This window comes from Podarcis bocagei (genome assembly GCF_964188305.1).
Source record: "Podarcis bocagei genome assembly, chromosome: Z".
Classification (NCBI taxonomy): Eukaryota; Metazoa; Chordata; class Lepidosauria; order Squamata; family Lacertidae; genus Podarcis; species Podarcis bocagei.
The window spans coordinates 23,307,983-23,332,062 of record NC_138140.1 but is presented as its reverse complement, the minus strand read 5'-3'; the positions used below and the strand labels follow the sequence as shown (position 1 = coordinate 23,332,062).

The 24,080-nt window shown below is 42.1% G+C and overlaps 1 protein-coding gene across 1 annotated transcript in view; it reads right to left on the bottom strand.

The window, feature by feature from the left end:
* Window positions 1-6,224: 6,224 nt before the first annotated feature.
* The window catches only part of ZDHHC15 (zDHHC palmitoyltransferase 15), a 34,414-nt gene continuing 16,558 nt past the window's right edge, over window positions 6,225-24,080 (bottom strand). Inside the window, exons 2-12 of the mRNA XM_081179107.1 lie at window positions 22,905-22,931; window positions 22,480-22,574; window positions 20,930-21,050; window positions 19,590-19,659; window positions 18,837-18,869; window positions 17,620-17,740; window positions 16,416-16,548; window positions 15,185-15,311; window positions 14,803-14,912; window positions 10,938-11,021; window positions 6,225-8,626 (exon numbers count right to left, since the gene is read on the bottom strand). Of these exons, the coding sequence (XP_081035233.1) occupies window positions 10,978-11,021; window positions 14,803-14,912; window positions 15,185-15,311; window positions 16,416-16,548; window positions 17,620-17,740; window positions 18,837-18,869; window positions 19,590-19,659; window positions 20,930-21,050; window positions 22,480-22,574; window positions 22,905-22,931 (881 nt within the window). The 3' untranslated portion in view covers window positions 6,225-8,626; window positions 10,938-10,977. The remainder of the gene's footprint in view (window positions 8,627-10,937; window positions 11,022-14,802; window positions 14,913-15,184; window positions 15,312-16,415; window positions 16,549-17,619; window positions 17,741-18,836; window positions 18,870-19,589; window positions 19,660-20,929; window positions 21,051-22,479; window positions 22,575-22,904; window positions 22,932-24,080) is intronic.

The window sequence follows — 24,080 nt, the reverse complement described above, 5'->3', positions numbered from 1 at the left end:
TGGTGAATGTTTCTCTCTGTGAGGGAGCCTTCCCTGCTGAAAGGGGCAGTCATTAAACCGCTTCTTAAAAAAACATCTCTAGACCCAGCCAATATGGCCAACTATTGCCCAGTCTCAAATCTTCCATTCTTGGGCAAGGTGATTGAGCGAGTGGTTGCTGAACAACTCCAGCCACACCTGGAAGAAGCGGACCATTTGGATCACTTCAAGTCGGGATTCAGGCCTCATCATGGGACTGAAACAGCCTTGGTTGCACTGGTTGATGATCTCCTGCGGGCTAGGGACAAAGGTGAGAGCTGTTTCCTAGTTCTGCTGGATCTCTCAGTGGCTTTTGACACCATCGACCATAACATCCTTCTGGACCGTCTAGAGGGGCTGGGAACTGGGGGCACTGTTATACAGTGGTTCTGTTTTTTCCTCCTCGGCCGTGTTCAGAAAGTGGTGTTGGGGGATGAGTGTTCACACCCCTGGACTCCCACTTGTGGGGTGCCTCAGGGGTCTGTCCTCTCCCCCGTGCTTTTCAGCATCTACATGCAGCTGCTGGGAGAGATCATTGGGGGTTTGAGCTGGGTCTTCATCAGTATGCGGATGATACCCAGCTCTACCTCTCTTTCAAATCAGAACCAGTGATGTCGGTGAAGGTCCTGTGTGAGTGTCTGGAGGCGGTTGGAGGATGAATGGTGGCTAACAGATTGAGGTTGAATCCTGACAAGACAGAAGTACTGTTTTGGGGGGACAGGAGGTGGGCAGGTGTGGGGGACTCCCTGGTCCTGAATGGGGTAACTGTACCCCTGACCAGGTGTACAGCCTGGGATTCATTCTGGACTCAAAGCTATCCATGGAGGCGCAGGTCCATTTTGTGTCCAGGGCAGCTGTGTACCAGCTTCATCTGGTACGCAGGCTGAGACCCTATCTGCCCACGGACTGTCTCGCCCGAGTGGTGCATGCTCTAGTTATCTCACTTGGACTACTGCAATGCGCTCTACGTGGGGCTACCTTTGAAGGTGACCCGGAAACTGCAATTAATCCAGGATGTGGCAGCTAGACTGGTGACTGGGAGCAGCCACCATGACCACATAACACCAGTCTTGAAAGATCTACATTGGCTCCCAGTATGTTTCTGAACACAATTCAAAGTGTTGGTGCTGACCTTTAAAGCCCTAAACGGCCTTGGTCCAGTATACCTGAAGGAGCGTCTCCACCTCCATTGTTCTGCTCGGACACTGAGGTCCAGTACTGAGGGCCTTCTGGCAGTTCCCTCATTGCGAGATGCCAAGTTACAGGGAACCAGGCAGAGGGCCTTCTCGCTGGTGGCACCTGCCCTGTGGAACGCCCTCCCACCAGATGTCAAAGAGAAGAACAACTACCAGACGTTTAGAAGACATCTGAAGGCAGCCCTGTTTAGGGAAGCTTTTAATGTTTAACAGACCACTGTATTTTAATATTTTGTTGGAAGCCACCCAGAGTGGCTGGGGAAACCCAGCCAGATGAGCGAAGTATAAATAATAAATTTAAATTATTATTTATTTTATTTTGTATCACAAGGAATGCAGAACAATCATAATGGTTTACAGCGAATAGGTTAGGCCTAGGCTAGGGCATGGATCCGGTGATCGAGCAGCTTGAGGGTAAAGGGTTGTGGGCCTCCCTTTTTAAACTCTGAGAGCAAACCTGAAAAGGGACGTCTTCACATGGGTCCACTCACAGGGTCCTTCCCCAGGAAGCCAAAGCACCACCTTTTCCATGCCCATGACCAGTACATCATATTAAATGCTCCTCACCATTGGGAGCAGGGGAAGGCTACTGTTCCTCTTCACTCCCTGGTGAGTTGGTGGTGGTGGGGGAACGGGACCAGAATTTCTTATATATCAACAATCAAGGTTTGCTACCCCAAAGCAAATGTTCTTCATTTAAAGATATCAGTAGTATTGATATATTCACTCAAGATAGTGGCTGGGTATAAATATTATTATTAATATTTATTTATTATGAATTATTATTATTATTACACTGGTGGTGCCCCCTATTAGTTGTGGAGTCCCAACTCCCATTGCTCCTGGCCTGTGGCCATGGTGGGCTGGGGGCTGATGGGAATTCACGACATAAAGAGGGTACCAGCTTGGTGAGCACAGCTGTTGTACATCATTCCTGTATATTTTCAAGCTCATAGGGAAACTGAAATGCTGCAGCCCTGCTTTCATTAGTAGTGTAGACTGCAAGCCTTTTATACTTTTACTGTGCTATATCTGCCTGAGGGCTGGTCCTAAGGATTGAATTAAGAATATTTCTATTGGCAATAACTCTTATATCCTTAACAATTAGTCTTCAGTTGCTAGATAGTGGTTATGCTCAGTGGTGACTAATCAGTACTGTCACAACTACTCCATTGCCAAGATGGGGAAAACCCATAGCTTCATAAAGCCAAGCACCATGTTTCAAAAGGATACTTGGTTGAGTCTGGCTGAGCCAGTCCATGTGAAATGGTCTTTGCACTTGGTGTTATTTAAGGGCAACGTGTCTTGATGATTGGTAGTAGAATAAGCAAGCTGGAGGTTATTTAAAACATTTTTGGCATGTGTAAATGTTAAACTGTCCAATTATTCATTGACACTTGTAAATTTTAACTGGAAACTCTTTCTATCTCAGTACTCAAAAGGGTAACTGTTTCAGAATGCTGGGCTTCCATGTCAGTGCCCTTAGACAAAATTATAGGAGTTGAAAGTGCCTTGAGATAACTGGAAAACACCAAGCTGAAGTCTACAAAAAAGCACTGATACATAAATGGTACCATTCTTGCAACTCTTCTTGGTGGAGTTTGAATGCAGTAGATACAGACTTCTTAATAGAATTTTAAAATATTTGAAATAAAGTCTTTAAACTTCATTCTATAAAATATTTTTTATTGTAAAACATTTCCATGCTTAAGGCTGCAACAAGCATGAACATACACATTTTTTAATGAACAAACCTGAGATAATGAAGTCAAAACATTCAAAAGGGTCAACAAAATAAAACTGCAATAATCAAAAAGCTGAATTTGGAATTTGTACAAAGATGATTACATGGAGGTTTGGAGGGGAAACAGTTCTGTTCTGTGAAACCTAATAGAAGTCCATTTCTTATGCTCCCTACTGTAAAACAAGATGGTGAAATTGTACCTTTTTGAAAATACAATCAATGAAATAATTAGGCCTTAATTACACATATGGAAGTATAGTAAACTGGAACACAAAAGCAATTGCAATATGACCAATACAGATAGTTAGAATGAAGCTTGATTCAGTGGTTACCAGAAAAGTGGTACCAAAAAAATTCTGTGAAAAAGTCAAGACACCTGGTCAGGAAAAGGACCAAGCAGTAAGCTGCCACTTCAAAGGTAAAACAGTACAAAACATGGTAGCACAAATGCCTTGATTATTTGAACTGTGGCAGGCACAGCAAGATATTTTGCAGGTATACTGAGCTCTCCAGTTGATTAACATCAGGTACATGTACATGCAAACTGCTGAGGATCTCTCTTGGTTGGAAGAATACTCATTGCAGGTCTTCTGTTTGTTTTTTTCTGGATAAATTAATGCAGTATTAAATGGGCATGTAGGACCCTGCTACTTTCCATCCCTTTAATATGAAGCCTGTTGTCACCCACTTCAATTCTTTGGATTAAACTAGAATCTAGTGTTTTAGAAATCCATAAAATTAAATGCAGAGTGTATCCTAAAAAATTAACAAGTCACTTAAGGGAAGCATAGTGATTGACAGTATGCTCTTATGTAAGTAAAACTTTGTTATTGGTAAGCACAACCATTTTGCTGATGAAGTACACCATTCCCACATCAGCATTTTCTCCCAAAAATGTCTTCCCCAACAAGATACTGTACTTAAATAAAATCAATACAAGTAATTTCAAAAGACTGTATTCTATACAAAAAATTAGTGTTCCTGGTATTGTAATGTGCACCAAAATTGTGCTTTCAGATTATGCCACATCTGACAATGCCCTATGATTCTGGGCAATAAATAGGGTATCTGTTACATCATCAGGCAGTACACTATTGATCAGCCCGTGTTCTCTCCCAAAGTTACTGTTCTTTGCTCCATAAATATTTAACAGCAAGGACTCAGTAGTGCCCTAATTTACAAAATAAACCACTGTAGCATAGCAGTTCTTGCAAAAAGTCCCAAGTTTTGCAAAGTCCATATTCTTTAAATAGTATTTACTATCTCACTTTTGTAGACACTAGTGTGATGCCTTAAGCTTGCTAACCAGAGAAACACCTGGAATGTTAAGTATGTGTAACATTTTTCATGGAAGATAGTTGAGTGGATGTTGCACACCTGTTTAATCTTCCCCTTTCATGATTGCAGTTTCACGCCCAGAATAATTCTGGGCTGTGTCCACACTGCATCTCATATCCTTCATGGTTCAAGCAGTCATACAGAAGGTTCTTCAAACTGGAATGTTATGATATGGAACAATAGCACATACACAGCCTACTCATTGCGTCCACACTGCACTCGGAGATATATATATATATATATATATATATATATATATATATATATATATATATATATATATATATATAACAGATCTTGCATCTCCAACATAATGCTAGCTCAACTTTTTGCAGTACACAGAGGCCAACAAGAATTTTGGCCTAATACTAATAATGAATTAATACATTAAGGGGTGGTGGTAAAAGAAGGGTTGGATTATTCTGTTTTGTTTAAATTAATGAAAACATAAGGAGTGCTTAACATTTCCATGAAAATACTTAATGCTTTAGGGTAGTTTAAATGACTTGCATCCTGAGTGACTGCAATCACAGAAGCTATCTGATAGTTGATCATGTATCTAGACATTATTATTAGAACAGCACATCATTTAATTGGATATCAAATTATTCAAGCAGCCATTGAGACATTTTGCATTTTTTGCAGTTATGCATAAAATATCCAAAAGCATATGTTTACTCCCTTAGAGACTGGAAGTATTTATACAGGATAGCTGTAAGCCATAAGTCCCCTGTGTCAAGCCCAACAAAGAAACAGCATCACTCTAGAGACAACCCATAATGTCAGCCTCCTTCAAGGAGCAACAATGGAATGGATTTTCCTCTGCACCCTGCACAACATTCTTGTGTTTCCTGCTTTGTTCAAAAGCACAGAACTACAGCAAGAAAGAAAATATTGCCCCCCCCCCACTCCTTTTCAGGACATTTGCTTAGGCCTTAGGGCTAACATCGGTCTCCATTTGCAGTGAAAATGTAGGAAAGCCTGAATGAAATGCAAGAAATGGATGACTGCTTGAAAGTCAGGAGTGATGCTAGTTACTAAAAGAACTCAAGGGGCACCAGCAGTGTATTTTGCAGTGTGCTCAGCTGCCTTGTAAGAAAAGTAAAAATAAAATTAAGTTTTAAAAGCGCCAGCAATCAAGAGGCCTACCACACAGGCCTGGGGCTTGAGCCCCCAGCCCACAACTCCCCTGCTTAAAGCAGCAACAGTATGCAATAATATGTTCATATTTGAATATACCAGGAGGGTGTTTTGGCGTGCAGAACATCCTGTCATCTGCCATCCAGAGAATCATCAATGACCTGCTCCTTAGAATAGGTGATAACAACTGATGGAATATTTTGCAAGTTTCTTTGTTTACTCAGCATGTATAGATGCTCTTCAACGCAGATCCTTGAAAAAAAGGTTAAGAAGACAAGGGACACAAGCTACATAAACATTTATAAATAGTTTTCTATACTTGGGTTTATATCTGTAGGCATAATGTTGGCAGTATTACACAGATATTGCATTGTTAGTAAATTGGGTATCAGATCCCTGTTGTTCATGAGTGCACAAAATTTATGCTGCAGCTTTTCCCAACTTGGTGTCTTCCAGATGTTTTGGACGATAACTGCTGTGCCTGAAAGGGGTAGATGGGGGTTATAGTCTAAAATGTTTGGTGGGCACCAGGCATTTCTGGATTGTGCATTAGCAGATATTTTTCCTCTATAAAGTTCTCTGGACCAGAGCCATTCTAAACTGATGATTGTTTAGAATAAAAATTGTTCATTTAAGAAGCCTGATTGCAATAAAAACAGGTTGCTAAGGTGTTTTCAGAGATAAACTTAGGTTATTTTTGGTTACTTCATAATGGGAAGTTTTATTTAGGCAAATTATGAAATTAAGCACAGCTTCCCCCCTCCCAAAAAAAATGTTTAGCAGTATAATTTGCATTTATTCCATTTGTGCTATTACAAGCTGAACAGCTGAACAGCCCCCAGGGATCTGGCACAGTAATAGAAATGACAATTAGAACAACAGTATGATAGTGTCTGCCAAGAGAAGGTAGTAAGTGCAGCATTAGCGCCCTGGCCCTGTATTGCCAGCCCTGGCAAGAAACCAAAGCATTCTATAGCTGTGAACACAAAAGAGAAAGATGGGCCCAGGCTTTTGGCCAGCTGGAAGTGACATCCTCACCTATCCCTATTCAGACCTGGCTTTTGGCAGTGAATTTACAATGCAGGATGTGGGTTGTGATTCAATCTATCCCCAACCACACACAAGGGTATTATTTATGTGTATTTATACCCTGCCCTTCATCCCCAAGGGAGCCCATAAGAAAGCCCTGCTGGATCAGACCAAAGGGCCTATCGAGTCTAGCATCCTGTTGTCCCAATGGCCAATCAGGTATCTATGCAAAACCTACAAGCAGGACAGAAGCACAACTGTACTTGTCCCGCTTGTGATTCCCAGCACCTGGCATTCAGAGGCATGATGACGTTGATACTGGAAGTGGCACACTGCCATCATGACCAGTAGCTACTGCTTGCCTTATTGTCCATGCATTTGTCTAAATTACAGTTGCTACGCCTTACGGTGGTGAATTGCGTAGGTTAACTATGAGCTGTGTGAAAAGCACAGCTGTTGAAATCAATTAAGGTTTAAACACACAAGCTTAAATTATTTCAGTGGGACTGAGGTATACGTCATCTTCTGTGTTGGTCTTCACTTTTTGGGGCGAGGTTGAGGAATTGCACATTAACCTGGAGCAGTGGGGGATGTGAGATCCCGTAAACATGACCATTGAAAAAGGAAGAACAATGGAAGAAATACTGAGACAACACTTAAGAAATGGTGAAGTATTTCTTTTCCCAGCTTCTTAGCAAGGATGTGTAAAAAAGAATGCCTTGCTCTTGAGGGAGAGAGCTGTGCAAACTCCTCTGTGGTACACATGCTTGAGACTCCAGTTCAAAGTGTATACCATGATATCCTTTGGATGTCCTGCATCTACCACACAGTCCCCCCTGCCCAAACAATGCTTGTATTTTCACCACTTATGCAGCAACAAAGTCTCAGGAAAATGTCTTGTGTTGGCTGGACCTTCAGACTAAAAATGGTTCTTATATCAGATATAATTAGAAAAGGAAGACAGTCAGCGCAATCCAGCACACCTAATAGCACATCTGTCAAATGTTATGGGGGGAAAAATCTTGGTTTTATTTTTTCAACAAAGAGTCTCAGTCCCATTTGCTCACTGAAAAATAATCATTCCCCACTCCCCTTCTTTCTACTAAGTATTGAAAAATAAGCAATATTGGTTTGTGCCTGAGTGGTGCCTGCTGGAGCCTCACATGATTGAAGGGTTCTCTGTGCAAAATGTTTCCCTCTAACATAAAGAAGTCTAGACAACTGATCCCCAGCATGGCACTTTTCTATGTGGAGAGAGACTTAGAAGCCTTCACCAACCTGGAATCCTCCAGATGTTTTGGACCACAACACTCATTGGCCAATGCTAGGTGCGACTGATGGGAGTCATGGTCCAAAAGATCTGGAGGGAACCAGAGTTGGTCCCCCCCCCACAGTCCAAAGTGGTGCAGTTCAGGCACAGGCTGACCACTTCAAGGAGTACTGGGCCACAGGTCAAAGGGAGGTGTTCCGTGTCAGGATCCTGCCCAATATTTTTGAAAAGAAAACGTCCCTTTAAAATTGTATGCATCTGCAACAGGGATTGTGCTTGAAGGCTTTTTTTTTTTTTTTACACCACACCAAAAAGGGTGTGTTTCTTAGACCAAAAGGGTCAACATTCTTAACAGAATCAAAGAAAAGGATTTCAAAAAGTAAGAGGAGGTATTGTGGGCAGGGAAAGGGGACGTACAGCCTTAAACGTGCAGTGCATACTTGCCAGGGATTCTAACAATAAGACCTGATTTGGCAACCATGATTCCTGCTTGAAAGCACTTGTACAAGTAGTCCAGTTGACCAGCCATCTACTCCTTGTTACAGAGCCATTCTTGTAAGTTGGCAAAATGAAAAACATTGTGAAATCCAGGGTCTTAGATAACTGCCATTAAGGCATTTGGAAAAGCATTTGCACAAAGAGTTCTCACTTATTCTGGGTAAGAAATAAAAAAGTAAAAGGTCTTGAATGACCTTAATCCACCAAAGCTGCCCTTGCTCAAGAGTCAATAATCAGTAGGAACCCTTGGAGCCATCACCACACCAGTATCCTGAAGAACCATTTCAGACAGCCAGGATTGGCATCAGACGATGGCCCTTCTGCAGGTAATCCAAGTGCTTCCTTTCCTTTTGTTCCCCATGAATGTCCATCATAGAAGGAAGCTGAAATTCACTGGGGAAAGGGGGTGGGGGGAGAGAGAAAGGCATAAGGATGAGTCTGGTTGAAAGCATTTTCTCTCTCATCTTAACCTCAAAACTAGGTATGACATCAGATGCACCTTTGCATTAAAAAAATGCAAATAGTAGCTGTGCCTATGAGGGACGGATTATCAGTAACATGACAGGCAGGAAGAGGAGTTTAACCCTTTTCTTCCCCATTACAGCCCAAATGAAAATTGCTTCTCAAAAGCTGCTAAGCTACACTGAGAGGAAAGCTTCATTGCACATAGTACAGCATGAGACTCTTATTCCCAGGGTCATGAGTCTGAGACCCACATTGCGCAAAAGATTCCAGCACTGCAGGGCGTTGGACTAGATGACCCTCGTGGTCCCTTCCAACTCTACAATTCTATGATTGGTACTGCAGAGCCAAACAATTAGTTGGGTAGAGGAATATGGCAGGAACAAGGTGCCCCCTTAGCATGCAGGACTTTGTGAAATGGACAGAGACAGACAAGACATAGGGAATATCTGGCTGCTGTCAAAAGAGGCACATTTCTTCCTGTGCCCAACCCACAGCATTGAGCAAACATCTGACACAATCTGTTTCCTGAACTCTTCCCTACGTCATTGAGTTCTGCTGGCAGGGATGGGGGACCTTGATGCAACTGCATCCCATCATGCATTGAGAATTATTATATGATACTGGGGGGAGAGGGAGCAAGCAGGCATTCGGTTACTGGCTTTGGTATAAGCCACACTTTCTCTTTATTATCTAGTGCTGCTTTTAGGTTGTCACAGCCTGATGACAGGAACACTGAATCCTTGTGGCATGCCGGGAAAGGCTCCTCCTGAAGTGAATCATAGAAAGGCCATTCCTGCAAATGATGCTGAAAATCAGATATTGAATTTCCTCTGCCCACAAAAGCAAACACCAAAAACCCCAACATTGACTAGAATTTCTCTGTGTTCTTATATACGTTACAGTGCAGTTATTATATAAAACCATCCAAAGGACGTTCACAAGTAACACATCCCCAACTGTTCAGTTTCTCCAGTTCTAAAGCAAAAGATTTCTAGTTTAGTTTGCTGGAAGGTTTTCCAAATGAGATCTTAATTGTCTGTTGAGTCAATGCATGCTTTCAACTGGAGGCACAGTTTCCTAAAATAGACCATTACCCCGTAACTTCCAAGAACACAACTGTCCTGGTTATGGGTTGAGAAATCTGGAAAGCCACTGAAAGTTGCACAGTTCCTATTGAAATGATCAATCAGGATTAAGGAGGTTAGAAATAAGCTTTTTAACTTTGGGGCATTTAAAGATGATTTGGTCGGCATGGGTTGTTCTTGCTCAAGAGCAGGCTAATCAATCAACAATAGCCATTAAGCATTCATTGCTGTCAGGCTGGATGGTTTGTTTCCTTCAAGCTCACATACATACATTTATTCTGTAACCTAACTATTATTCCAGACCAGCATATAAACTAATGAAAAAATATAGGAAATTATTCCTCAGGGTGGATACAGAACACCAGCACTAGCTGTTCCAGCATACACTTATGCAGGAGTTCACACAGTACTGCAACAAGTTCTGTGGCAGTTCTCATGCATCACAAGATGTGGCTCAAGCTCTTTGGATGTCGCTGCATATTTTTCATAGAATGCTCCAGTGCAGGGGTAGGTAACATTTTTTCTGGCCCTTCCCCAACCCTCTAGTAGAGCCACGTGCTAGCAATGGTTGCGGTCAAAAGAATCCACTCTGGCACGCACAGGCTCTCATGTGCACACACAGACCCTTCTCCTTGACTAGTCCAAGATCAGTCTGATGTCCATGGAGGAGGTGATTCACATCCCTATCCCCATCACTGTGCAGGACACTGCCACCACAGTCCTGTGCCCATTTTACTTTTCCCCTTCCCCTTTTTGCCACTGCCAAAATTGGTGGGGTCTTGGGAAGGTAGGAAAAATTGCTTGGAGAAACAGATCAGGCCCCCAAAACTGAGAATTAGCCACCCCTGCTCAAATGAAAGATGTAAAACAGCCTTCCTAAGAGCAGAAGGAACCTCTGGCTACAAGGCCTTCTGTGCTAACAATTCACTTTGACTGACCAAGCTTTATCTGAACCACCAAAACTCTTATCAAAACTTATTTTCATGTCTATCCTATCCTAAGAGGAGTCTGTTAGTGGCAGACTGAGGACATCAAACTGTGCAAACACGCCCTCCAACAGATCCAGGTCAAATGTACATGCATGAAATAAATACTGATCAAAGGATCTGGTACTATGGGTGGGGTGGGGGTTAACCTGAGGATAGGATGATTACCTGGGAGTGTGATATTTGTACCAACAGCCTTTCAAAAATATTACGTCTCCATTTCCACAGAAATTGAAGAACCTTGGTTGTAATCTAGTTGGTAAAACAAAAACATTTGCACCAAATAAAACATTAATAAACACAGCGTCAGAAATCTGAATGTTGCAAAACACCACTACGGTGAAAAGTAATTGCATGCTGTCATTCAAGTCTGGGGTTACCCTCCTGATTTCCAATCTAAGACCACTTTGTTTCTTGGCACTACTCTACCCAAGAATGGGTTTCCATGACTACCACAATTATGAAAGCAAAGTCGGGAAGCTACAAAATCCACAATAAGGCACAATATTGTACGAAAATGGCTGATGTTGAAACCATGGATGGGGCCTGCATTTAGCTGCAGAGACTTAAAATTAAATGTGGGAGAAGGCAGACATTGCCCTGGTTCAAACATCACATTAAACCATAGTTTAAAATAAACTTTGGTTGAAAGTGAATCTGTAGTATACTGAAATTCTTTGCACTTTGCTCCCTCCCTCCCGCTGCTGGTATGTTGCCTGGAATAAACTCATAGTTTGGCCTAGCATTACATCTGAACCTGGGCTCCTGGTTGGTTTCTCTCCAAACAAACCATGGACACATCCACACCTCTGCTTGGTCCCACCGTTTTTCCCGGAGAAACCCACTGTTTAGCGCTAAATCGGGAGTAAACATCAATTGGGTTTTCTGCCTTGAAGTTATTGTCCAAATAGAAGAAAATGTGGCACTAAAGGATGTTCAGAGGAGGAGAAACCAAAGTTTGTTATTGGCTCACTGCACATGGTTAGTTTGGGGAAAACAAGCCACAAATCCAGGTTAAGACATTATGTTAAGCCAAATCATGGATTGTTTATCAGCAGCATGACAGCAACTTTTATCTTTGGGCATAATTTTATATTTGGACTGGGTGTGTATTTATAATTGCTGGTTTTATTAAAGATGTGAGCTTTATAGGAGGTTTTGCATTCTATTCTACTTCATTATTGTCAGATTCTCCCCCCCCCCCGTTACTGTCACTGTGTAATATGCTTTGAGTGAGCTTTACTCATAAATGTGGACTAGAACACTTTTAAAGAAATAATAATAAAGTTACTAAAGCTGTAATTTCACATCCTCTCACCATGAGACTAAGCCCCATGGAACTGAGTGAGACTTTCTACTGAATAGGCGTGTGTGCACTGCACCACAATCTAGCAACATCCTCTCCCCATCCCCCGCTCTCTCTTACACACATGCACAGCATGTAGTGAGTTCCCTTTCCTGCAATCTAAGTGGTGTAGCGTCAGGAGAAGATGTTGCCCCAATCCAGGTGGCACTAATGACAATCTTAGTCACTCATCAGAGACAATGCTGAACGCAGCCACTTCAACAATTCTTCCAAGATCCTAGGAGAGTACATTTCTCCAGCAGCACTGGAGTTCGAAGTGCGAGTCTCAGAGAAGATGAAATTATTAAATTTTGCAATGAAGCATCCTTCAGAGCATTTTCTAGCACAGAATAATGTCAATGTGAAAGCCGACAAACATGGAGTTGAAGGAGTGCCTTGCCAGAAAGGGAGGGGGGAGTTTTACCACAATCCCTTTCAAGTGCTTCCAGGACACTGAGACTTGGGAAGACAACTTGACCAGTTCTGCAGCTCCACTGATTGGCTTTGCTGGATATGCTAGTAGAGGAACAAGGGTGGGAGCATTCAGATACTCTTTAGATTAACTGTTTTTGCCTAAAGGAGAAGCCTTGCTGGGGTGAGCCTATTTATCTATTCTTGTGTGCACTTCTTCTGAGAGTCCGTTGGTTCAATCTGCAGCAAAGGAGAAAGTCACAGGCCTTCCCTAGCTATGTGACCAGATTTGTACAAAGTCAGTAGTAACAAATTAATCTGGTACCAGAAGAATTGACGGCAGCTTATTACTTACTGTGTTAGGCACATGCAAAATATTTGGCAAAGTTTTGAAGGTTTGACACTCAAGGTCTGCTGCAGGCCTTTGCTGCCTTGAATGGGAACATCCTGTCTGAATTCAAAGGGAACTCCAAGACATTCTGCAAAATGATGAAGGATTCTGGGGCAACCTCTCAGTTTGCGCAGAAGGCTAGTGATACTGCAAACAGGGCAAGAGCCTCAGCTTGTGAGTTTGTCTTTGAGTTGTTCCTTAGCTTGCCTGTCTGAAAGCAATGCAAGTCCCAGCGTAGCTGCAGCAGCTCTAAGTGGGGAAGCTTCCTAAGAGGGTGGCATGTGGACAGAAAGGGATCAGGGTCAAATAGGGCCAGGCATGGCTCCTCCCCACAAGACCAATACAATGCTGTTCTCTATGCAAGTCTGACAGTGGGCAAGGAGGATTACCAGGAAACAGAGAGAAACCACCTGGCTCTCTCCAACTGCTTCTTCTGCTTAAATGGAGAAACAGGAAATCTGGGCCCTCAGTGGTGAGAATTAGATTGCCCAAATCTTCCCAGACAGCTGCTTTTAAGGATGTGGGGAGAACATAAAGTAAGAAGAGCCTGCTGGATCAGGCCAATGGCCCATCTAGTCCAGTAGCCTGTGGAAAGCACTCACACAGGACTGGAGAGCAAAAGCACTCTGTCCACTCCTGCGGTTTCCAGCAACTGGTACTCAGAAGCACACAGCCTCTGACTACAGAGGCAGAGCATTGCCACCATGGCTTGTGGCCACTTACAGCCTTTATCTCCATAAATTTGTCAAATCTTTTTTTAAGCCCTCCAAGTTGGTGCCCATAGTGGGTGCCATAGTTTAACTACGCACTGCATAAATTTTGTAGTTTATCAAGTTGTTTATTGGAAGCGCAGGGTTTGTTTAGGTCATAGAAAGGAGGGGCAAAGGAGTGTGCTCTGGCCTCGTTGCCCTGCTGTTAGATTTGCTCAGCTGCTTAGCTCTCCCTGACACTTTGTCAGCTGGGATTCTCTGCAGCTCATGGAAGTGGCTCCTGTTGTTTGGCTGCTCTAAATTCATATGCCTGGCTAGTTCCTCTCAGCTGCTGTTGCAGCCAATGAAGTCAGAGGGTGTGACTCATAGTTGCTCTTGATTCCAGGAGCAATAAATGGGATGGTTAGCCATAGTAACCAAACCTCATTCAGAAGCAGCAGGAACATCTAGAGTGCAGGAATAGAGACTGAACATCAACCCTCCAACCCCATGTCTCTGTTACTGATGGAGCTTTTAAGAACTGCATCAGAGTATTATGAGTGGTCACCTGCTGCTGTTGCAGACTCTAGAATGTCTGATTGCTATTTCCTGCACTTGGCAGGTCTGAGGAACCAGCTACTAGTTATATTATTTGTTGATACCTGACTGCATTGGAAAGTTATTATATCTAATCAATTGATACATGCTTTAATGAACTGTATTGCCCATTTTATAATTAATTAAAAATGGTATAATGTTCAAATTTTCAATCTGAAATTGAAATGAATTATTTGTATTGCCATATTATGTTTTGAAATGAAATGGTATTGATTTTTGTACTGTATGAATGCACTTTTACTATGTACTTCTGCTATTGTGCTGTGAGTCACTTTGGGCTCAGTGATGTTGAAAAAGCAATAGTGATAAATAACAATGATGATGAGTGGTTTCTGTTTGAAGCAAATCTTACTCATTTTCAAAATCCCACTTTGCATCAGAGGCCACCATACCACCCTACCCTACTTTATCCATGGATATCTACATCCATCCTTTTCACGGTCCAGTTTTTGCACCTTATGAAATAGAGACTCCTGCTGCAATATTTATGTCAGTCTTTAACGTGCCACAAGACCTTACTGTTGCAACACAGTGACTCTCCCCCAAACAGTAAGTTCCAGATGCATTTCCCATCCTTACCGAGGTTATCATCGTCCAACCCATCTTCCTCCCATTGCTCTTCACTTGCTAGCAGTGGATTCCTTGCTTCACTCAGAGTTCTTGTTGGAAAAAAATGTCCATCGCCTTGACTGTGGAGACAAAGGCAACAAATTGGTAAAGGCACCCGGGCTCCATCCAGAAGAAGGAGGAAGGGAGAGAGGGGAGGAGGAGAAGGAGAAAGCAGATTCTGTTTCTACTTTTAACTACAAAACTATTCACAAAACACAGACTAGATCTAGGCTGCTGCTGTCCCCTGCACCAAAGGAAAGTCTGACAGCCTCTCCTGTCTTGTTCTGTAGTTTACTGTAGAGATCTTGCGCCCTACTACTCTTAGGCTGACAGCAGCTTCCTGTCTGCTTACCTGGATATCACAGGGAGGAACCAAAGTCTTTTTTTCTCTCCAAACACTTGTTGAAGATTTTTTTTAATGCCAAGATTAAATCCGTTTTTATCAGGGCCAGTAGGAAACACAGGAGCTGAAAAGGCCTCTGCAGACAAAAAAAAAAAGTGATTTGTTTATTACCATACTCTCCTTAACTGAACTTGATAGCTGAATGCCTATCGTTTTGGAAGTGAAAAGTGGCCACTGAAAAACAGTAGTGGTTTCTGCATACTCAGACGCATCCTTCCTGCACCTGAGGGCACCAGGTGTGTCTCCTTGAGTGACAGATTATAGAGACGAGCAACTTTGGGATTATCACAGTTTCTCAGCAGAATAACTTGTACCTAAGAACTTGTACATAAGTTTTCTTATTTCCTCTTCCCCCTCACGTCATTTTCCTTTTGTGCCATGCATTTTTAGACAGTAAAACCTGGAGGCAGGTTCTGTCACATCTGTAATGATCTGTAAGCCACTCCAGTAGCCTTGAGTTTAAAAAAAATCATGAAGAGCAGGATTACACTTTTAAAATAAAATAAAATAAAATAAATAAAGAGTGGGTTTCACTGTCACAAAGGTCCACTAATGAAGAGGTGAAGGGAAGATAGACTGGAATCTACTGATAGATCTCTGGATGATCTGCAGTACTTCAGCAACAGTTTCTGACTTGCAATTGTTTAAAAATAGCAACAACAACAAGGTTTTTCATATGTATATTATAAACTACTTGAAATGAAGAAAGCTTGTGTTAACCAGGAGCAGATGTTTGTGTGAAAGGACTGTGAGCCCAACTCAGTTTCTAGGGCTGAGAATAAGTTCAGAAACACCCTGCTCCTTAAATTCTAACTGTATGCTTTTACACTTGGTAAATCTTGAAGTTCCAGTAAAAAATGAAGCAGTACTGACAAACTGGAGGCCAGCACACCCTTGCTCTAATGTATGGCCACCTGATATACTTCAAGCAGTCGTAGCACATAATGTAAAGTCTCAGCTGAGGATCTCATATGAGAAGATGTCAGAGTAGGGATTTGAATGATGCACACCTGTCAAGAGAAAAGGTGTGGTTTTGTTCCACACCCTCCATTTCTCAAATCTGCCTGAGCAGCTGCAGAACATTTTCTGGAAAAAAACAGTCCTTTCAAAACCCATTACTGCCAACACCCTCTGCTCCTAACCAAAGAACTCTGCAGAGCAGGTGCAATAAATAGCTTACCCAACGTAGACCTGTTTTGGCTGACGAGCCAGCAATGGTAGCCAAAGAGGAAGAGGAGGCTAACAAAAAACATGATTGCCACAAAAAGGAGGAAAAGGATATGGAACTTGGCACGCCCATTGGTCAGCTCCTCCTGCAAAGGAAAGCAAAGGAAAGCAAGCAGATTCACACATCTTTCCTACCAATCTTGCAGTTCCGGCTGTGGAAGAGCCATGGAGAGATGATGATAATACTATTCTTATTCTTCTTACGAAACAAACAGCAAAGAACAAGACTAAAACTGACCAGGCACTAAATTCAAAGCAATTAGAACCCCTACCAGTCCCAACAACCTCAGCCTGATCACCACAAAAATAATCAACCCCAAAATGGCCACAAAGCGCCACACACACATACAGCGCACATCAGCTGCTGCCAGTTAGAGCTGAGCTAGATGCACCAGTGGTCTGACTCAAGATAAGGAAGACAGCCTGTTATTGCAATGAGATATATTCTCAGTTATTCTCCAGTAAAGAAGAATTTAAGAAAGAAAAACAAAATTACCAGGTCCAGGATATGATTTACATCCATAGGTAAAGGTAAAGGGACCCCTGACCATTAGGTCCAGTCATGGCCGACTCTGGGGTTGTGGCGCTCATCTCGTTTTATTGGCCGAGGGAGGCGGCGTACAGCTTCTGGGTCGTGTGGCCAGCATGACTAAGCTGCTTCTGGCAAACCAGAGCAGCGCACGGAAACACCGTTTACCTTCCCGCCGGAGCAGTACCTATTTATCTACTTGTACTTTGACGTGCTTTTGAACTGCTAGGTTGGCAGGAGCAGGGACTGAGAAATGGGAGCTCAATATATATAGCTCAAACAGGAGCGCAATATAGCTCAAACGGGAGCCTATATGTGAAAAGACCAGTAAATCTTTTGTCGGCTAGCAGATCTTACTTGTGCCTAATTAGAAGACCACTTGATTTGGGCTTCATATATTGGAGTCAGACCACTGAACACAGGGTCGTTTGCTCTAAAGGAAGAGGCTCTCTCCAGGGATTTCAGAAAGTGGTTTTACCACCTGGAGATGCTAAGGATGGAACATGGATCCTTTTACATGGAAACAAACGTGTGTTTCCAGCTGAGCTATGGTCACTGCTTTAATATTAAAACCCAGAGTGTTTTAAAACAACCAATAAATAGAAAGCAGTCAGGTTCAAAAACTTACTGTCCAATACTTGATGAAATACTTGAAGACTGTTGCAGCTATGTACAAGCAGTACAAAAGAGAATATGCTAAAAATAGCAGGAAGAATTTGTAGTTAGAAAATCCAATGCAGTTGTTTACCCTAGAGAGCAAAGGAGGAGGGAAAAAGCCATGTTAAGCACAATGGGGCTGGGAGCAAAGTGAAAGCAGTTAAAAGCACTCTTATTTCCTTGATGGAGCATAACTGCAGAGTGCCATCAATGTCATGACCAGCTATAAGAAGGAACATAAGAAGAGTCTGCAGGGTGAGGCTGATGGCCCTTCTGGTTCCGCATCCCGTTCTCATAGTGGACAATCAGGTGCCCCAAAGGAAACCCACAAGCAGGACCAGAGCGCAAGAGCACTCTGCCCTCCTGTGGTTTCCAGCAACTGGTATTTTGGAAACATTGCTGCCTTCAACTGTGGAGCCAGAGCATAGCCTCCTCCATGAATTTGTCTCATCCTCTTTTAAAGCCATCCAAGCTGGTGGTCATCACTGCCTTCTGGGGAAGTAAGTTCCATCTCAGCACTTGGGCATAATCTCAGTCTCATTTACTTTCATATTCCAACTTTTATATTCCACAGAAAACACAAGCCATCTATTTATTAAGGCTGAAACACCTAAGAAACAACACAACTTGATTTTTTCATTCCCAGGGTGCCACAGACACTCAATTCAAATTTGGTTTAAAATGTGCTCCAGACTGGGGAGTGTTCGACCAAAAGATCCTGCTTTCCTATTAAAACAAACAAACAAACAAACAAACAAAAAACTGGGTTAGCAATTTCCCATAGTTAATAACACTGGGAAACCTTTTATCCTGGTGCACAGGAGACATGAATTTCCACTGAATAGTATTTTCAAATACTTTTCCCCACTGGCTGTCATATCCCACTATACTTAGTACAGGAGTCCATGGCATTTATGTATTCAGATAATAACAGTTGGTCAGTTTGAAGCACTAAGACACACAGGTAACACTTGGTATTTGCTAGTCATTAGAACATCTGTCCTCAAAGGATCCCAGCTATTGCCAAAGGCTTTTCTACAGTAGCCTCCTGTAACCTGGTGCACCACAGATGTTTAGAACTACAACAACCATTAGCCCCAGCATCCATGCTGACTGTGGCTGAAGAGAGTTGTAGTCCAAAACATCTGGAGGACACGAGAAAGATAGAATTCAAGGGGTGCCACTCACCATGGGCAATGATGATCCATTTTTAATACACACCTGTAAAAAGGAAAAAAAGATCAGGACACCATGAAGGGAAACACCAAAAGAACAGAAATAATACTATCTTTGGTTTTTTCGTGTTATCTTTTTAAATTAAAAACTGTATACTGAGAATTTATAAGTGCCTGACTGTGTGTGGTTTTGTGCACTTCCTGGGGGGCAGGGTTTAAACAAAAAACAAACTCTTTATAAAGACTTGAGGAATGAGGTTATCAACCCTCTTTTATCGTCCATTCTGGGCCACCCAGTCACTGCCACAGTGTCCTTTCTCTTGGAAGATCAAGATTTATTTTATATACTGTTATTGACTTTTTATTTTCATTTTTTGTATATCGTATTGTTGTTTTATTGCTATGGCTGATGCAAATATTCATTCATTCATTCAAAAACAAACAGGTGTGGGTGCAGGGATATGCATGCTCTGTCAGTACTTAACTGGCAAAATAGACTCAACAAAATAGAAGGTGGGCACAAACACAAAAGGGAACACTTGTTGGTATCAACAGAAAAGACTGAAGTTCTTCCTCATACACAAATTCAAATATGTGTGAGTGTGGACTACTCTGGTCAAATGGGAGGAAAGTGGATTAATAGTAAAATGATGCCCAAATGTAGAGAAGCCCATGACTGCCCTATCTTTCTCCTTGAAGCATCAAGAGCTAGCTTTCTTCTTCACAAGTGGAGTTATAGTGATGTAAATCATTCTGGTAAACTTACATGGCACAAACCGAACAGTGATGGCAGCGGTCAGGTTTGATGAGCTGGCATCTATCACAGAATCGAATAGCTGCAAAGAAGCACACCCCATAATACTTTCATTAGCCATAATGGGAGTGAGCAAATCTCACTCTCAATAGGCAGCTTTAATCAAGACCATTTCCTCTGATAATACTGCCTGATTTTACAAGCTTGATCGCTGCTTTGAAATGCATAAAATAAATGCTATTTGTTATTAACAGTCCTATGAAATTGGAAGCATGAATATGAAGACAATCAAGGCATTAACAATAGCTTGAAAGATTTAAACACTTCAGTAAAGATACAAAATATGTTTGCGATGGGGCTTTGCATGTTTCACAAGTGTAAACCACATTTGGCTTTAGACCACCTGGTTGAACTAGACTTCATGAATGACTTCTTTTCGCTTACTGCAAATCAAAGTCCTACTATTAAAAGCAACCAGTTCTGAGCTGGAAGTTCTTGTTAGCTTCTAGGAACAGAGAAGTATAAAATTCTGATGTGAGTAGGCTAAAATTAGCCATGTATATGGCCATGATGTCCCACACTGTGCTGGATGCAATTAATTTTTTTTCAAGTTTAACAGGAGCACTTGTCAACCTGGTGCCCTCCAGAGGTTTTAGAATACAACTCCCATCAGCCCCAGTCAGCATGGCCATACTGGCTGGCATTGATGGGAGTTGTAGCCCAAAACATCTGGGGGTGACTATCTATGGAATCAAGCTGCTTCTTAATTGATCATAATATGGATCCATTGTCTACTTGTGACCAGTGGTGGTTCGAATCCCCACTCGGTCATGAAGCTCACTGGGTGAACCTTAGGCCAGTCACAACTTTTCAGCCTACCTCACACGTAACAATAAAATAGAGAGGGAGAAATGTGTATGCCACATTGTGCTCCTCGGAGAAAAAAGTTGGGATATAAATATATATATAAAGAAACAAAACCATGGGGCCTTCCTGAAGAGAGTGTAGTGCATACTCTACCATTGGACTTCTGATGTTTTAATAGCACAATTCAGGTCTGAAATCCAGTTAGATCTCTGAATGTATACAGCAGCTGGAGACTGAAGCAGCATATGGTAACAAAGCATTGAGCCACTTTCTTACAAATCAAGAACATCTTTAAGGGATTTCCTCTCTAATGCAAAGACTGACAGAGAAAGTTAAAAGGAAATCCTTTTAAACTAATATGATTCCCTCTGCATTAAGGTTCTTAAGGTCAAAAGGGCAATGACATGTTTCATGAGATGGGTTGCTGGTGTGTGCCGCTTAAGAGTGATGAGGTGGACATTTCAAAGGCTGTCTGTGCAGCTGACCTCCATTCCCTGCTCTCGTGTACACAGGCAATTTCCGTGCCATTTCAGCAAGGATCTGCCTCTGTCCCTCTGGTCTCTCTTCATTCTCATAGCGCTCCTTGTCAGCATAAGACATGTGGAACTGGAAGAAGAAGAGGATTATATTTATTTAAAACATTTATATACCACTTAGTCATTTGCATTTCTAAGTGGTAAACAAGAGACAAAGCCCCCAAAGAGATTGCATAAAATATGGGAAGGTGCTAAATTGAACACCTTGACTGGGCTTGCACAATTGCTACATCTAAAGCGCTACAGAGCTGAGTGACTTTATCCCCAAAATGCAGTGCAACACACTCACAGCATGCCACCAAGTGCTTCAGGGGTGGTGTGTGTGTGGGGGGGGTGTCATTCAGAAATTCTGGTACAGTTAGCCTTGGGGCCACCTGAAATAACTGCTGGACAGTTCACCAAGAAGGTGATGCCGGCAGCAAAGTAGTTCTTCTCCACTGCCTTCAGCACCACTTCTCAGGCAGAGTTGTATGAACGAGTAAGCGTTTGGTCATCTTTGGAGCAAGTTTTCCACCATCTGCCACAACTCAGTAAACCATGGTGCAGTGCGGGCCCTGCAGCACTGGAGTGATGGTATTGACAGACCAAGGCCTTGACAGGGTCACTGGCTCTGTCCACAGGGAAATCCCCCAGAACAGCCAGGAACCTATCTGGCTCCATTAGTCTTTGGAGACAGACAATCCAGAGTCATTCCCAACCATTAATGGTTTGGCTGTTGTTAGAAGTCTAAACTTTGCCAGGAAAAAGTCAGACTGTGACAACAGGGTTATGGCCACCCCTCTCTCCACTAAGGACAAAGACTAAACCAAGGGTAGGCCCTGTATCTAGCACACTTACATGGTCGCCATGGAGTCCACACAGGTTTCAACCAACTTGTTATAATAACACAACTATAACTAACTTTATAGAGGCATGCTACTATAATATACAGTCATACCTCGGGTTGAAGTTGCTTCAGGTTGAGCATTTTCAGGTTGTGCTCCGTGGCAACCCGGAAGTAGCGGAACGCGTTATTTCTGGGTTTTGCCGTTTGCACATGCGCAGACGCATTCTGCTCTGGATGTGAATGTGGCTCCGGAACGGATCCCATTCGCATCCAGAGGTACCACTGTAGTTAGTTATGTGATAGTAACGTAAACTACTACAGACAAAGAGTCATTTGACCGAATCACATTGGGATGATTACAATTAGTATCAATAAATGTGATTCCAGCACTTGTTAGATTTTTGTCTCTTCCTGTTCTGATGGGTTTTTTTAAAGGATCTTGTAACATACCTAATCATCTCATGCTGCACCTCTCTCCCCCCACTCTCACACCCCCACCCACGGTTGATCTGTTTGCTCTCAGGCTACTGTGGGGGCAAGCAGGTGGCTCTGGCCAGGGGTGTTGCCTGAGTTTGGCTAGTCATTCTTAAGGCTGAAGAGGGTGAAGCAGCAGAACTAACTCTTGATTCAACTGTTTCCTTTGCTGCTCCAGAGCATCCCTGCTTTTTTTTACCTTTTTGTCCGGTTGCTGTGGAAGAGTAAATATAGACTTCCAATACGTCCATATGAAGAACAGGAAGATCACATGGAATATGGTGAGGTAGGCCACTAAAGGAGAAAAAGAGCAATCAGGAAGACATAAAGGGGCACTGATTCCCCCCATCCTCTTTGTTTTAATGCTTGGCTTCTAAGACAGCCTAGTCTTCAGGGAGATGAATAAATGAAAAAGCATGAACTCTCCCTCAAGTTAGGTGACTGACAGGGAAATATTTATCTGTTCTACAAGAAAGCAAGATATACCTAGTGGAGATATTGGCCTGTGCAAATGACAAAGGACGCTAAAGGTCAAAGTACACATGATGGTGTTAAACAACATGGCTTAACACTACATGAAGCTTCCTTCACCCCTCAACTGAAAATGCGTAAACAGCCACATACCTTTTTCTATGGAACTGGTCACAGTCACTGAAAGAGAAGAGGAAGACGGAAATGATATACAATGAAATGAAAAAGATGTTTAAGGTAACTTTTGTTTTTTTAAAAAACAGAAGCTTTTCTTTTAAGAATTATAGGATTGGAGTTACCTAAACAATATAAATATTCATTTATGTATGCAGCCACTGCTGAAAGAATGGTATTTGCCCAAAGATGGAAGGAGGAAGATCAAAAGAAGAATGGCTACAGAAACCAACAGAATATTCAGAAATGGTGAAACTTACTGGAAGAATAAGAAATCAAGATAACAAAGTCTTGAAGGGGGAATGGAAATCATTTATTGAATATTTACAAACCCATCATAAACAAATTAAGACATTAGCAGGATTAATGTAAAAATGTGCAGTACTGAAAACATACATGAAATGGATGGAAATAAAATATAAGATAAATTTATATTGGGATATGTAGGAAAATAAATATAAGGAACCACAGAAAGAGGGGGAGGGAAGTCAAAATATGATATGTAAAGATGATTCTGTTTGAAATGTTTATTTTTCATAAATGAAATTATAAATAAATAAATATCACCTCTAGCGCAGGGAATAGACTTAGTTTTATTCTATTCTCTGTAAAGCTTTTAATTACAGTGGTACCTTGGGTTATATACGCTTCAGGTTACAGACTCCGCTAACCCAGAAATAGTACCTTGGGTTAAGAACCTTGCTTCAGGATGAGAACAGAAATCGTGCTCCGGCGGCGTGGCGGTAGCTGGAGGCCCCATTAGCTAAAGTGGTGCTTCAGGTTAAGAACAGTTTCAGGTTAAGAACGGACCTCCAGAATGAATTAAGTACTTAACCCGAGGTACCACTGTATTTCATTTTATAATGCATATAAAACAGACAGAACAATTATAACAAGGGAATGTACATAGTGGCGTGCATGCAAACCTGTACCACAATAATTAACATTAACATAACGTAACGTGAAAAAAAGAAAGGAAGAGAAAGACATGTTTTACACAATATGCAGAACATTCTGAGGTGGTTCCTAACATTTCATGCACCTTTTAGAAATCCCATACATAATGCGGATTACAATTATTCTCCATGAATGAGAAGTCCTGTGCTGCTTAGGATGCTAAATTATATTTTATATATATAGTCTTTCCGCTCTTAA